This window comes from Equus quagga, chromosome 14, assembly GCF_021613505.1.
Source record: "Equus quagga isolate Etosha38 chromosome 14, UCLA_HA_Equagga_1.0, whole genome shotgun sequence".
Taxonomy (NCBI): domain Eukaryota; kingdom Metazoa; phylum Chordata; class Mammalia; order Perissodactyla; family Equidae; genus Equus; species Equus quagga.
This window is the reverse complement of record NC_060280.1, coordinates 20,586,698-20,601,127: the sequence shown is the minus strand read 5'-3', so window position 1 is coordinate 20,601,127 and position 14,430 is coordinate 20,586,698. Positions and strand designations below refer to the sequence as shown.

Genomic DNA, 14,430 nt, shown 5'->3' with positions numbered 1-14,430 from the left:
CTGTCTGCCTGAGTGTCCATCGGTTTGTCTGCCTCTGACTCTCTGTCACAAGTCATCCTGTGTCTGCTGGATGGAACTGGCCTGTCCAGGTCTCCCCGAAGTGTTCGTCCTCACCATAACGTGCTCCATGTATTTTCCTGGCTTTCTACCTCCTCCTCAAGGGCACCAACTGTATCCGATCCATGATTCATCCTCATGCCTGCTGCTTCCAGCATGGTGCTGAGACAGAGTGGATTAAGGTTTGCTGACTGAATGAAGGAAAGCCTCTAGCCTGTGTGGCTGAGTTATAGGGCAGCAGGATTGTTTTCGCTCACCCAGCAGAGTAGAAAGCCGGGCCCCAGGTCAGACCCTGGCTGCAGGGAGGAGACAGCACACGCTGCCACCCTGAAAGGGAAGAGGGGTTTAAGGATGGTACTCCCATGGGAGGGGGCTTGGGATTTGGGGTCCTACCGTGGAGCTGGGTCCCTGTCTGGGCAGTCTGGGGGTCTCAGTGGGGGGATGTAACACAGGAACCCAGCGAAGAGAGGGTTTTATCTTGTGTTTCTTCTTCTTGGGGTCTGGGGCAGGGGGAGGACACCCTGTTCCCACCTCTAGCTGGAGGGCGATGAGGGTTGTCCCCTTCCCTCCAGCTTCTTCCCCCCTAGAGCCCACCTGGAGCTCCCCTGCCTGGCAATAGCACAGCTGGAGCCCCAGGCCCTGCTCCATGCCTGCCCCCCCAGGGGCCAAGGGGAGGGCCCCGTCCCAGTCCCAAGCTGAGAGGACGGGCCCCAGGTCTGTGTCAGTCATGTGACCAATGCAGAGAAACCTCCCCAGAAACATTCATAAGTTTAATCCACGCCAGTAATAAAATCGCATTACATTTTTCATAAAATAAATGTTCCCATTTATATACAGAAGACAGACTGTACAGGCCCAGCCTGGCCCCAGGAGGGTCACACACAGACGGGCGGTGGTGGAGGAGGGGCCGTCCTTCCCAATGAGGACAGAGGAGTTCTAATCGCAGGAGAGCGGCTGGCCGGCCAGGCGGTGGGCAGGCGGGCAGACGGACAGACGGGCCTGGAGGTCAGGCGCTGGGCATTACTGAACCTGGGATTCAAAGGTGCCATTGAGCTGCCCCTCCTCATAGTCCATCTGACACAAGATCATGTTGTTCTTCAGGAAGAATTTGTCTCCCACACAAAATCTGGAAAATCCAAGCAGGAGAGAGAAGCCATGGAGGGGTCCCAGACAGGGGGCTCCAGACAGGACCCAGCCCGGCCCAGGAGATGGACATGTGAGAAGTGAGGTTCTGGGGAGTTTTCTCCTTGAACTTTCCAGAGGGGATCCCCAAAAGTCCCACAGCAAACCTGGTCAGTCAACCTGAGTCAGCCCAGCCCTTGGCCAGGCCCTGCAATCTGGGGTGTAGGAAAGACAGATGGACAGACAAACCTGGGCCACAGGCCTTCCACAGTCTGGTCTCTCATGGAGGTGGGGACAGGGGTGGGGTTGGTGGGAAGGTGTAGGAATAACTTCCCCCTCCCAGAGAGGAAGAAAAAGAGAGGAGGACAAAGAAACAGGAAAAGACTAAGAAAGGAGAGAGATGGAGAGAAGTAGAGACGGGGAAGGAGGAAGGGATAAAATGATTTTTCATCCCTCTGTTCCCCTCCCCAACTTGAGAGGATAGCTCAGTGAAGGGCACTCTTCCCCTAAACAGAATCTGTGGGTTTCCTGGAGCATCCTTCTAGGAGGAGGTGGCCCTGTCCCACCACCTTCCTCCTACCCAAAGAAGGCCCTGTGTTGGGCACCCCCAGTCCTCCTCAAGTATTAGAGGATTCAGCCCTTCTCCCAAGATGTCCCCAGGGTGGCTGAGGCCTTTAGTGGGACCCCAGGGTCACAGGCCCAGTCCCAGCAGATCCCAGTCCAGCCACCAGGTGGCGCTGCAACTTCACCAAGCCCTCTTAACAGGGTCTAGCCAGAGCCCCAGCCAGACCAGAATTCCCTGCAGGTCCCTCTGGACCTGACCCTCTGGGAACACTAGCATGAGATCCTTCCTGACCTGAGGGCTTCTGAGAAAAGGGCCTGCCTTCTGGTGCTAGGCCCCCAGCCAGGGCTGAAGGGCTCTGGCTCCTTAGGTCCCTGGGACTTCCCACAGAGCTGGGGTACTATGTAGGGGCCAGTAGACCAGAAAGGAGGCAGGGTTGGAACCAGAACCACAGGTGTGAGTGGCCGTTTCCTGAAGGGATTTCAACTTCAAGTCTAGAACCCCTTCTCACTAGAGCATGCATGCAGGCACATGCACACAGCACATGCACAAGCATACAGGGCACGCATACAGGGCCCTTGTACATGCACACGCATACTCACCCATCATGCACACAGAGCACACACATACTCAGCTTGTACATGGACATTCAAAAACACACACATGTACATGACACTCACACTGTGCATACACAGTGAGCTCATACATGCCCCCCATCCATTATCTTCACACAGAACTGTGCCCTACAAACATGCACACACAGTACTGAGTGCACACATTTGGCTCTGGGGCTCAGGCATACATAAAACACACATATGCACATGCATGCTCATGACAACTTGCACACACAGAACCCAGATTTGCATGCATGCCTGCACAGCACTCCTGGTCTGTCCCAGAGGGCATCATGGGGTCTGGCGAGCAGGTGAGCGGGTCGGGTCTGCTGTGGGTGCAGCACTCACCTCTGGTTGCAGAGCTGGCAGGCAAAGCAATCAAGGTGATAAACATTGTCCCGAGCCCGCATCACCATCTCGAAGGCTGGGATCAGCTTGCTGCAGGCGGCACAGTTTCCTGTGGTGCCGAAGAGCCTGTGGAGGGAAGGGTGCAGAGGGCTCAGGGGCCGGCCAGGGAGCTGGGGAGGCAGGGGAGTTGTCTCCACCCAGGCCCCCAGCTATCTCCCACCTCTGTGGGCTTAGCAGGTGGGCTTGGGCAAGGCAGTAGGAGCGCAGATAGCAGCACTGAGATTCTGCCAAGAGACTAGGCTTCAGAGAAATTGGCACATCCACCCAGGGAGGTGAGTGTAGGGGCTCAGGGGTCAGTCAACACTGCCCACCCCCAAGCTTGACTGACAGGACCCCCTCCCAGGTTCCCATTGTGGTTTCTCAAGTACCTGGGGCCACCAGGAGAACACTGGGCTGGGCCTTGAGCAAGGACTCAAGATTCACGCAAGCTTGACTTTAGAGGCAATCTGCTGACCATGGGCTGTGTGTCCTCAGGCAAGTCACCAAGTCTCTCGCTTTTCTTTTTAGGAAGATTGGCCCTGAGCTAACATCTGTTGCCAATCTTCCTTTTTTTTTTTTTTTTTTTTTTGACTCCCCAAAGCCCCAGTATATAGTTGTATATCCTAGTTGTAGGTCATTCTGGTTCTTCTATGTGGGACGCCACCACAGCATGGCTTGATGAGTGGTGTGTAGGTCCACGCCAAAGATCTGAACCGGGAAACCCCAGGCCGCCGAAGCAGAGCATGCAAACTTAACCACTCGGCCAGGAGCCGGCTCCTCGAGTCTCTCTGAGCCTCATTTATTTCAACTGTAAAACGAGGATTGAGATACATCCTTCACAGGCTTGTTTTGAAAGTTTTTGTAAAGTCTCAGTCACAACTCATTCAGTAAACACTTCTCTGGTGTTCACCATGTGCCAGGCACTGTTCTAAGGGCTTGACAAAGATCAACTCATTTAATCCTGACAACAACCCTATGGGGGTCTTTTTCTGCCACCAACTCACCATGTGATTTGCCTTAGTCCCTTTTCCCTTTTCCTGGACCTCAGTTTATCCTTCTTTAAAATGGGAGTGCTGGTCTACATGATCCTGTTCAAAGGTGCTTCTAAAACAGGACTGATGCCAAAAGGAAGTTCCAAGGACATCAGGCACAAGGCCTCTTTGAGGTGGGCACTCCTCTTCTTAGCTGCTAGTTGCAAAGCTCTAGAGATGGGGAGCTCACTGCCCCCCATGCAGACCAGTCCTTGCCTGGATGTTCCACTGGTCAGAACCAGCAGGCTTCTCCTGGTTGCTTTCCTGCACAGCAGCCCCAAGTGAGGCAAGGGGGCCGAGAGGCAGCAGGAGGCCCCTCTAATCCCTGATTTGTCCAGCTCAAGCTCAGGCGCCTGCAGACGGGCTTGGCTCCATTATTCATCAGCCCGAGCTGCCCGGTGGCTCAGATTAAGGCAGACAAAGGCTGGGCCACAGCACCTGCCTGCTAAAAGGGGCCTTACTGCCCCCCGTCCATGAGCAGTGGCTGCAGAGGGGCAGACCCTGGACAGCCATTCACTGGGGCTGAGCAGCTCAAGGAAGCCCCCTCCCACCCGGCCCACTGGCCTACCTGGCCCCAAAGTCATTCCCTGGTCTCTGCCAGAGCCTAGAAGGATACCTCCAGGCTCCAGTAACTGGAAGGGCCCAGAATGTTTGTGGGTGTTTCCACTCTGCTGACAAGCCCATCCCGCATCACGGTCCTCCCTCTCCAGGTCCTGTGGACTCATTGGATGGTCTGCCACCTCCCCTCCACCCGGTAGGATCAGCCCCCAGTGATGTCCTAAACCTCCAGACTTGAAGGTCCCTTCCAAGCTGTCGAGGGGCAGTCCCCAGGGCATCCTTCCTTAACCTCTCCTCTGGGCCCAGCCAGGAGCAATGAGTTACAGATCCTGGTTTACTGCACCACTTTAAAAAACTGCAAAAGGCAGCAGTTAAAAGAGAAAATGCAGGCAGGTAAATCTTAGGCTCTTGGGAGAAGTAGGGGAGCCTCCGCTGATAACCCCACCCCCCTAACATGCCAAGTCCTGAGCAGAGGAAGTGCCACGAGGCCCTTGGCCCGAGCTATTAATTAATGCGATGGGCCTTCCTTCCCCGTAAGGCCCTGCCGCCACCCAGCAGCCTGCCTGGGAGCCAAATGCAGGCGCTGGGTCTCAGCCAAGGCCCCCGCTTTGCGGCCTCCTTCCAGCCTTGCTGATGTCATAGATGGCCTGAGGGAGGGTTAAGTGGGGGAGGCAGCCCCAGGGAACAGGATCCAGGTTGTGGGGGAGGGTAGGTCAGCGCTCTGAGGAATGCGAGGCAGGGAAGCATTAGTCCTTTCACTATTCACAGAGCAGTAAACTGAGGCTTGGAGAAGGTTAGAAGCCAGAAGGCTCAGAGCTAGTTCAAACCCAGGTCTGTAAGCTGCAACATCAGCGGTCCTTCTCCTGGCGTCTGGCCACCTGCCACACTCCCCAGGCATTGAAGTGTCTAATCCCAGGCCCCCCCTGGAAAAGGGGAGCGGGAAAGGAGACTGCATCAGGCAGGAGGGGCCCAGGAAAGTCGGAGCCTCCCCACCTGCTCCTGGAAGCCCCTCTGAGGCATCCCATCCCAGATTCCAGGGACGGGCTGGGTCAGAAGCACCTGGCAAAGGCAGGGGCAGCCAGGCTCGTGCCCTCAGGCAGCTTATCTCAAGTGCTCAGTGGCCACACACATCTGCCCAGGACCTGTGCTAGACACTGAGTCCAAGGGGTTAAAGGCAGGGCTCTGTCTTGGGGACTCTTCGGGTCTCTGGGGGAGCAGGCAGGGGACAGCAGACACACAGGCTGTGCCCACTGTCTGGACCAGGGGCAGAGCGCACGGGCCTTGGTGGCTGGGCTGCCAAGCAGGAGCCAGGCTAGGGCGGCCGCGCACCTCAGGTAGTCGCGCCTGCACAGGATGAGGTTGGCCTTGGTGTAGAGGGTGGAGCCCACCTCGCCCAGGCGGCAGTCGCAGCAGGCGCACTTGAGGCAGTCCTCATGCCAGTACTTGTCCAGGGCCTTCAGCAGGTAGCGGTCCTTGATCTTGCGGTTGCAGCCCGCGCAGCCCTTCTGCTTCCCTTTGGGCTGGACGGAGAGCATCGGCACACCTGCGGGGGGACAGATGACAGACAGATGGACACAGAGTCAGCCCTGTGGTTCTGAGCCGCAGCAGGGCACATCCCCCTGGGAATGGAGCCCACTGCTTCTCACTGCTGGCCCCTCAGGGTTGGGGCTCCCAGGAGCCCTCACATCCTCCCCAGTGACCTCCTCCCCTGGCCCTGGTCCTGTCCTTTGGGCTGCATGGCATAGACTGTTCCCCCACCCTGTGAAGTTCCCTCCAGAAGCCGCAGGCAGCACTGGGGAGCCCTGTGTCAGCTCTGCTGCAGGGCACACACACAGCCCCAAGGACCAGCCTCCCTGAAGCCCTCTCAGGCAGCCACCATCCCATTGGCTCTTTCAGCAGCCCTAAAAACAGAATCTCATAATGGCCTTGGGGTCCACTAGAACTCCCAGATCTTTTTGCCACCTCAAGACTTCCTCACATTGCTTGTGTTTGACCATTTTAATCTAAAAAGTCAGCCTGCAGCCTCTTGGTCTATTCATGCAGAACTGTGGAGGTGTCAAGAGGAAAGTGAGATGCCCCTGTGACATTCCCAGGAGGGAGCAGGGGCTCTGGAGCTCCTGGCAGGTCCATGTGGGGAGGCAGCTGGATTCTCCTCAGGAATGCTTCTATCTAGATTCAAACTTCCTATCTGCCGTGGCCTGAGGGAAGGGAGGATCTGAGCCTCTGGATCCTTGCTCATCCCACCAGGATAAGAATCTGAGCCACTGGGCCTCTCTCAGGGCCCATATAAGCTTCCCAACATACAAAAAAGTGCTGAGTACGAAAGGCAGGAATCTCAACAAGGCATTCACTGAAGGGAGGGAAAGACCTCCCAGCAGGAGGTCATGCACACCATGCACACTCCATGCACACAGGCACCGTGTGCAAGCACGTGCATGCATGTGCACAGAGGCACGGGCTCCTGGCCCCTGGCCCTGGGGCCACAGGGAGTGACCACAGAGAATGACAGTTGAGGAGGAGGTGGAGACAGGTTGGGGAGCCTGGACATCCACGTGGAGCCCTGAGGCTTGAGTGTGGCAAAGACTAGGTTTGGAGGGAAGTGAGGGAGGCTCAGAAGCCCTGACCTGGACAAGGGGTTGCCCGTGAGAGCTGCCTGAGAGCCCCCCATGGAGGCGGTGGGGTTGGGGGTGCCTCCCCTGACCAAGGCTCAGGAGAACAGAGGGGTGGACTCTGGAGGGAACAGCCCCCCCCCCCCCCCCCCCCCCCCCCCCCCCCCACTCCCCGCCCCGGCTTTCCCACAAGCCCCTGAAGTCTGCCCTCCTCCTGGCCCCATTCTCTCCAAGGGTGGTCTGTACCCTCCAGGGCTCTGGGTTCAGCTCCTGTCCCTCCCTCCCCTCGCTGGCCCCAGCCCAGAGTCTGAGCTGCTTCCTTTCCCTTCGCTCTTCCAGATGTGACCGTTCCTCAGGCTTCAGGGGAGAGAACCAGCCTCCAAGGGGCCTCAGTCTCAGAATCCACAGACGTCGGGTCAGAAGGGCCCTCAGAGTTCCTCCAGGCAAGTGTTCTCATTCTACAAATGGGGAAACTGAGGCCCACACTGTTCAAGGAGCTAGTAGAAACCACAGATCAAGTTGGCCCCGGGGGTCCTTCCCCTGCTCCTGCACTCTTTCTCAGCTTCGCTGCCTCCTCAGACTTCCCTTGGGGAGGGGGTGGCCCCTGGGCCAGGGCGGCCCTCCGGAGCCCAGGAACAGCGGGTTAGGTGAGGGCAGGGAGGAGGCAGCCCAGGCTGTGATGGGCTCTCTCCCTCCCCACTCCAGCCCTGCAGGGCCGTCTGTTAGCTGGGAAGTTTGCTGCCTAATTTCCTTAATGCAGTTCTAAAGGTTAATTGGTCTGAGAGAGTGATGGGGCTCAGGATGACTATGTCCTCAGGCTTGCCTGTGTCTCCTCTGGCAGGGTCCAGCCCGGTCCCAGAGCTCTGAGAAACCCGGGGAAGCCAGCTGGAGAGCAGGCACCCCTGAGAGCAAAGGGGAGCCCTTGCCTGTGTCTCCTCTGGCAGGGTCCAGCCCGGTCCCAGAGCTCTGAGAAACCCGGGGAAGCCAGCTGGAGAGCAGGCACCCCTGAGAGCAAAGGGGAGCCTGTGAGTCTCCTTCCAAAAGGCCTGGCCTACAGGGGCAAATGGGGGAGAGGTTAAGAGAGCTGGATGTGGGGAGGTCTGGGGGTCCCAGGCTGGGATTACTGTCCCTGGGGCCTGCGGAAGGAGCACCCAGCCAGCATAGCTCTGCATATCCATACCAACTTGGAAAATCTCAGGCCAGGCCTCTAGCACAGCCCTGCAAAGGCTGACTTTCCCCTTGCTCACCTGGGCTGGCAGCAGGCCTGGCTCCCTTCCCAGCAGTCCCGGGCCCTCCAGGGGCTCTACACTTGTGCCATCACTGGCAGGGGGGGTGAGTGGCTGGACCATCCACATGCAGGGGATACACCTGGCCCACAGGTATACCCCCAAATGAAGGAGGATCCCAGCACTAGGAGTGTCTGTCCTGGTCCATCTTCCATCTGGCTTGGCTCCGGGACAGGCTGGCCTTTCAAGCTCAGGCCCCAGCATGCCTGGCCCCTGAGGCTGCAGGGTTATGAACTATAGCACCAGCCAGCAATTCCGTCCCCAGTGGGACCTGCAACCTAGACGACCCAGGGAGGCCATGCGGAGCGAAACTATAGGCTGCCCCAGGTCCCCTGCCCCCTGCCCGTGCCCAGGCTGGTCCTGGCACACAGCAGGTGCTCTGTAAGGCCTGGTTGCTCTGCTCTAGGGTGCTGCACTCTGCCTCCTGGAGAACTCTTAAGAAGCTACGTGGCTTCTGCCAGTGTCTCGTGTCCACTGAGACAGGGAACGCCAGGGCCAGCGTGGCTGAGGAGGTCCCAGAGCTTTGGGGACATTGAGCTTTCTCTGTCTGGCCAGGCTGAGGTCCTGGGAGAAGTCTGACTCAGCCCTCCCTTCTTTAGGGAACACACACTGTGTTTGCTCTCACTGGGCTAGTCCCGGAGACTGGACAACACTCCTGGAAAGGTGCGGGGGTTGAAGGGGGCATCTGTGGTCTCCTGCTCCCCAGATGGAGCGACGTTCCCCAGAGGGTCCGGGCTTCCCCTCCCTGGCCTCCTCCCCAGCCCCACCCACTGCCAGCCGGCCCTGCAGACACCTCTCCCCACCCTCCTCCCCTGCCTGGCTGTGGGAGCTGAGCCTCGGGGCCATGCACTTTCCATTAAGGAGATAGCATCCCTTTGCTGAAGTCCATTTGGGATCCATTTTAGTGTTATCTAAAAATCAAATCTACATGGTAATCCTTTTAATGTACTTCTGACTTTAGAAAAAACCAGCTTTGCGCTCCTTCAGGAAAGGTTTTAAAGCATTACCCAATAATTACTACTCACCCATGAAAACACTGATATTCGACAACGGCTGGTGTTTGCCCCTGCGCACACGCATGTGCCAGCTCCGCTCAGACGCACACACGGGACGGGCAAAATAAACCAGCTCATCAGCCCGTGTGTTCCCCTCAAATCTTACGGTGTGGGGGTTGACATTTGAGGGGAGATAGGCCAAGCCCCTACCCCGCCTCTATGCCGGGCAGCCAACGGTGGAAGGAGGCAGCCTCGCCGTCTGACTCATCGGCTGCCAGACTCTTACTCGCAGCTCTTTAATCTGAGGAAAAGCCAGACAGTCCGGGCAACGAGAGGGACTGCCAGAGGTCATTCGGCCCTTCCTGCACCCTCCCTCCAGCCAAGAGAGAGGCCCTCCTCTTCACATGAACCCCCCAGAGTGGTCTGCAGGGCCAGACCCAAGTTCTCAGCAACTCCTGCCCACCTGTCCCAGGCCAGGTTGCCCTCAGACCCAGCACTCAGACTTCTCCAAGGTGCCACGCCTACTGGCCCCTGGGGCCCAGCGATCCGATGCCTCCAGTTTGCACAGCGGCTGAGCCTGGCGGTGCAGAACTCCCGCCGCCTCCCAGGGGACTCCTGCGAGGCCAGTCCTCCACCCCAGAATGCCTGCCCCACCCAGCCCAGGTCACTCCAGGCTATGCCCTGTGGCTCCCCTGCTGGCAGCCACACCACTGGCAAGTCCACCTGGCATTTGAGGCCCCCTCTCACATGCCAGCATGTCCTCCTCGGCACTCCTGGATCTGGTCCCTGCAGAATCCTGGAATAATGTCCCTTTCCATCCTGCAAATTGATCCTGTTTGCTTCTCTAGCAGGGCCTTCACTCCACCACTGCTCCAGGGAGAAATGCCTTGTCCTGCCCATCCCCACTGTCCCCAAAGGTCACAGTCACAGTGGGGTTGAAGCTAAGAGCACAGACCTTGAACTCAGAGAGCCAGCTTTCCAGTCTGGGAACTGTCCCAAGTAGCTGGAGGGCCTGGAGCAAATCCCTTCACCTTTCTGACTTGCATCTGTGAAATGGGGGCCCCGATAGTCTCTTCCCATACAGACCGCGTGAGGGTAGACTAAGTCATTCCTGTGAAGCCACAGCAGAGTCTAGCAGCCAGAGGGGGCCTGCAAATAGGAACTGGTAGCAGTGTTAAGATGCCCCCCAGCATGTCTTCCTGGCTCTGACACTTGTTCTCTTTCTTCTTTAACTTTTTTTTTTTGAGGAAGATTAGCCCTGAGCTAACTGCTGCCAATCCTCCTCTTTTTCCTGAGGAAGACTGGCCCTGAGCTAACATCCATGCCCATCTTCCTCTACTTTATATGTGGGATGCCTACCACAGCATGGTGTGCCCAGCGGTGCCATGTCTGCACCCGGGATCCAAACCAGCAAACTCCTGGCTGCCAAAGCGGAACGTGCGAACTTAACCACTGCGCCACTGGGCCAGCCCCGCTTTAACTTTTTATGTTGACATAATTTCAAAGTTTCAGTAAAGTTGCAAGAATAGAAAGAATTCCTGTATACCCTTCACCCAGATTCCTTAAACATGAACATTTTTCCATGTTTGCTTTATCCTTTTCTATCTACCTACCTACCTATAATGTTTTTCCTGACTCATTTTAGAATTAGTTTTAGACAAGAAGCCCCTATACCCCTTAATACTTTGGTGTGTATTTCCTAAAAGCAAGGATATTCTCTCACACGACCACAGTACAATTACCAAAACCAGGAAATTATCATTGATATAACACCATTATTTAATATACAGACTTCATTTGGATCTCACCACTTCCCTCAATAATATCTTTTATAGCAAAATAAAATTCTGGATCATGCATTGCATTCAGTTGTCAAGTTTAGTCTACTTAAATCTGGAAGAATTCCTAAGCCTTTCTTTGTGTTTTAAGACACTGAGATTTTTGAAGAGCACAGGCCAGTTATTTTGTGGAATGCCTTCAATTTGGGTTTGTCTGACCCTTTGACTATATGACTTTAACTCCTTGGTGCCTCAGTTTTCTTTGTTGTAAATAAATATGAAGACAGTGCTCACCTCATAGAGTCACGGCGAGGAGTAAAGGAGTTAATATGTGTGAAGTGCTCAAGGCTAACTGGACTTGTCGTCCAAAGTTAGCTCTGATCAGTGTCACCCCATTCAGCACATGGGAAAGGACCTCCTTAGTCACAGCTCCACCTCAGGTCCCTAAAATAGTGATGGACGCATTTTGAGGAGAATAAACTAATTTGAACGAGCCACCGGGGTTAAAGTTGCACAGGTACTGGATAGCGTCCAGCATTACCCCAAGCACACTCTAGTGGTCACTGCAAACATGTACAGAAGGAAGTCAGCCCCACCTGTCTGACAGGCAGCTTCAGTGACCAGTCAAGTGGGAAGGGGGTGCTGCGGCGGCTCAGAGGGTGACAGCTCAGGGCAGCTCCCTCTGGCTGCTTTGGGGAAAGCCCTGGGGCACAGGCAGGTGCAGCCTTGGTATTTCTCATAGTCTCCGTGTGCCTCGGCACTGATTCCAAACCCGTGCCCACACGGCACAACACAGCTGCCAGGTGCAGCTCTGCAGCTTCCCTTCCTCACCGCAGGCCCCCTCTCCTCCTCAGGGGCAGGAGGCAGCCTGGGCAGGGCTTTCCCAGGGGCTCAGGGCACTTTGCAGAGATGCTGCCGACAGAACACAGCAGAGCTCAGCTTCCAAGTGCTTAGCTCAGAGTCGCCTGAGGAGGTAGGTACCATCGTTATTCCTATTTGAACAGTGGGAAAGCTGAGGCGCAAGGAAGGTTATGACTTGTCAAGGGTCACACAGTTAGTGTGTGGCAGAGCTGGCATTTGAACCCTGGCACTCTGTCTCAGGGCCCAAGCACTGGACTCATCTGCTGTGCTGCCAGGCTATGTGCTGCCATCTCTGAGGTGCTAGCAGACCCAGGCGGGAGACGTTACAGAGACTAGGAGACACAGGGGAGGTACACAGATACATACACAAATACCCACAGCAGCACAGAGACAGTAACACGTATGCGTGTAATCACATATGTCTGCACCAGGTCCACGAGAGGCGGGACTGTGTCTGTTTATTCCCCCCCACAACAGTTTTATTCCGTACCCAGCACTGTGCTAGCACACAGTAGCTGCTCAGTAAGAAGCATGACAGTGCACGGCCATGCATCCAAGCACACACATGCATGGATGTGCTCATGTAAATACACACACATATGCATGAGCAGTCACGTGCACGTTTACTGTCTTTAAAAAATCACATTTCCAAAAAAATGGATCATAGCTCAAAACCGAGCTCTGATTTGAATGAAACCCACGAGTCAGAGGCCTGGTGCTCTGTTCTCAATACGACTTCCCCAAGGAAATGGAAGAACGTGAGTGCCCCAGGTTTCACCCACAGGAATCCACGTGGAGCGGCGGAAATTATCCAGACATTATCAGCCCCACAACTGTCACACTCACTTCAGCTGCTGGGGGTGGGGTCTGTGGCCTCCAGGGATCTGGGTCCCTGCCACCTACAAGGTGCTGGTACCCCCTGGGCTCATACCCGGGCCTGGAACTGCAGAGGAGGATCCCAAACAGAGCCAGCCAGTGGCCCCTCCCCGGCATCAATCCCGTTTAATAAGGAAATTTGAAAGTGTAATCTAATTCCGCAGGATCTCTTTAAATCTCGTTTTCTCAGAAGTAACTTCATTTCGCACGGACACCTCCAGCCCTGTGAGAAGGCCTCCATTTCACACCAGTTTTATCTCCACAATTTCTCGTCTCAGTGCACTCCTGTCCCAGGGCCTCGCCACGCAGCAGGTGAGGCCCGAACTAATAGCATTTCCTACTCATTTGGAATCAAAAGCCAACGAGAACAACTGTTGAAACGCGTGGCTACAGCCACCCAGAGCACACTCATTACTGCCCCTCTGCGCACCCATTCGCAGGCGCCGTGTTTGCTGGGTTAGATGAGGGAGAGAAGTGGGGGCTCCTCTAGCCTCTTAACTCCCCACTCAGGCAGAGAAAGGAAGGCTGGGGGGCTGGGCTCGGCTTGCAGGGTGGTGGTCAGCTCAGTGGAGGGACGGGCACTGCCCCTCCAGGGAGTCTGAGAGAAGAGGCAGGCAGTGTAGACATGAAGATTGTGGGCCCTGCAGACAGACGGCCTCAGATTGAATTCTGGCTCCATCACTTCCCAGCTCTGCCTCAATTTACTCACCTGCTAAATGAGAACAGCCTATTTTAAAGGATTATGCTGAAGATTAAATTAGATAGTGCACATGAAGTGTTTACACCAATATTTGACACAGTAGCTTAACAAAATCAGCTAAGAAAATTTCTGGATCTCTTAGGACCCAACAATTCTACTCCTAGGTATACACCCAAAAGAAATGAGAGCTTACGTCCACCAAAGGAGATGTACAAGAATGTTCATAGCAGTTTTCTTCATAATAGCCCCAAACCAAAAACAACACAAATGTCCATTAACAGTAAAATGGATAATAACTTAGAGTAGATTTATACAATGGAATAATACACAGCAGTGAAAAAGAATAAGTCACAGATACGGCATGGATGAATCAGACAGCATAATGTTGAATTAAAGAAGCCAGACACCAAAAAGTTACATCCTGTATAATTCTATTTCTATGTAATTCCTGAACAGGCAAAACCCATCTGTGGAGAGAGATGTCAGAATAACGGTGTGATTGTCACCTGGCAGGAGGCATGAGGAAGGCTGCTGAGGGACCAGAAATGTCCTCCATCTTGATCTGGGTGGTGTTTAAATGGATATGAACATATGTAAAAATTCGGTGAACTGAATATTTGAGACTTGTGCATTTTACTGTCTATGTGTTACATCTCAATTAAAAAAAGAACTAAGATGGAAACTCTTCAGTCGGACTTTATACGCCTCTTCATAAACCCACCATTCACTGAGCACTCACTACAGCTGTTATCTCAGTGAAGCCTCATTTTCACTCTGAAGTAGTAAAGGATTGCCCCTATTCAACAGATGGGGAAACAGGCCCAGGGAGGCTCGGGCCTTTACCCAAGGTCACACAGCCAGAAGGTTGCAGGGTAGGGGTTGGAGTCCCAGGCCTGACAGACTCCAGAGTTCAACTTCTCATCCAGCCCACACCCGTGGCCCCCCTGCACAGCCCGGGTGAGGAAGCCTTGCTGGGGCAGCCTTGGGTTCTCCC

At 55.1% G+C, this 14,430-nt stretch overlaps 1 protein-coding gene across 1 annotated transcript in view; it reads right to left on the bottom strand.

The window, feature by feature from the left end:
- Positions 1 to 811: 811 nt before the first annotated feature.
- The window catches only part of LMO1 (LIM domain only 1), a 36,793-nt gene continuing 23,174 nt past the window's right edge, over positions 812 to 14,430 (bottom strand). Inside the window, exons 2-4 of the mRNA XM_046684574.1 lie at positions 5,661 to 5,874; positions 2,704 to 2,829; positions 812 to 1,183 (exon numbers count right to left, since the gene is read on the bottom strand). Of these exons, the coding sequence (XP_046540530.1) occupies positions 1,078 to 1,183; positions 2,704 to 2,829; positions 5,661 to 5,874 (446 nt within the window). The 3' untranslated portion in view covers positions 812 to 1,077. The remainder of the gene's footprint in view (positions 1,184 to 2,703; positions 2,830 to 5,660; positions 5,875 to 14,430) is intronic.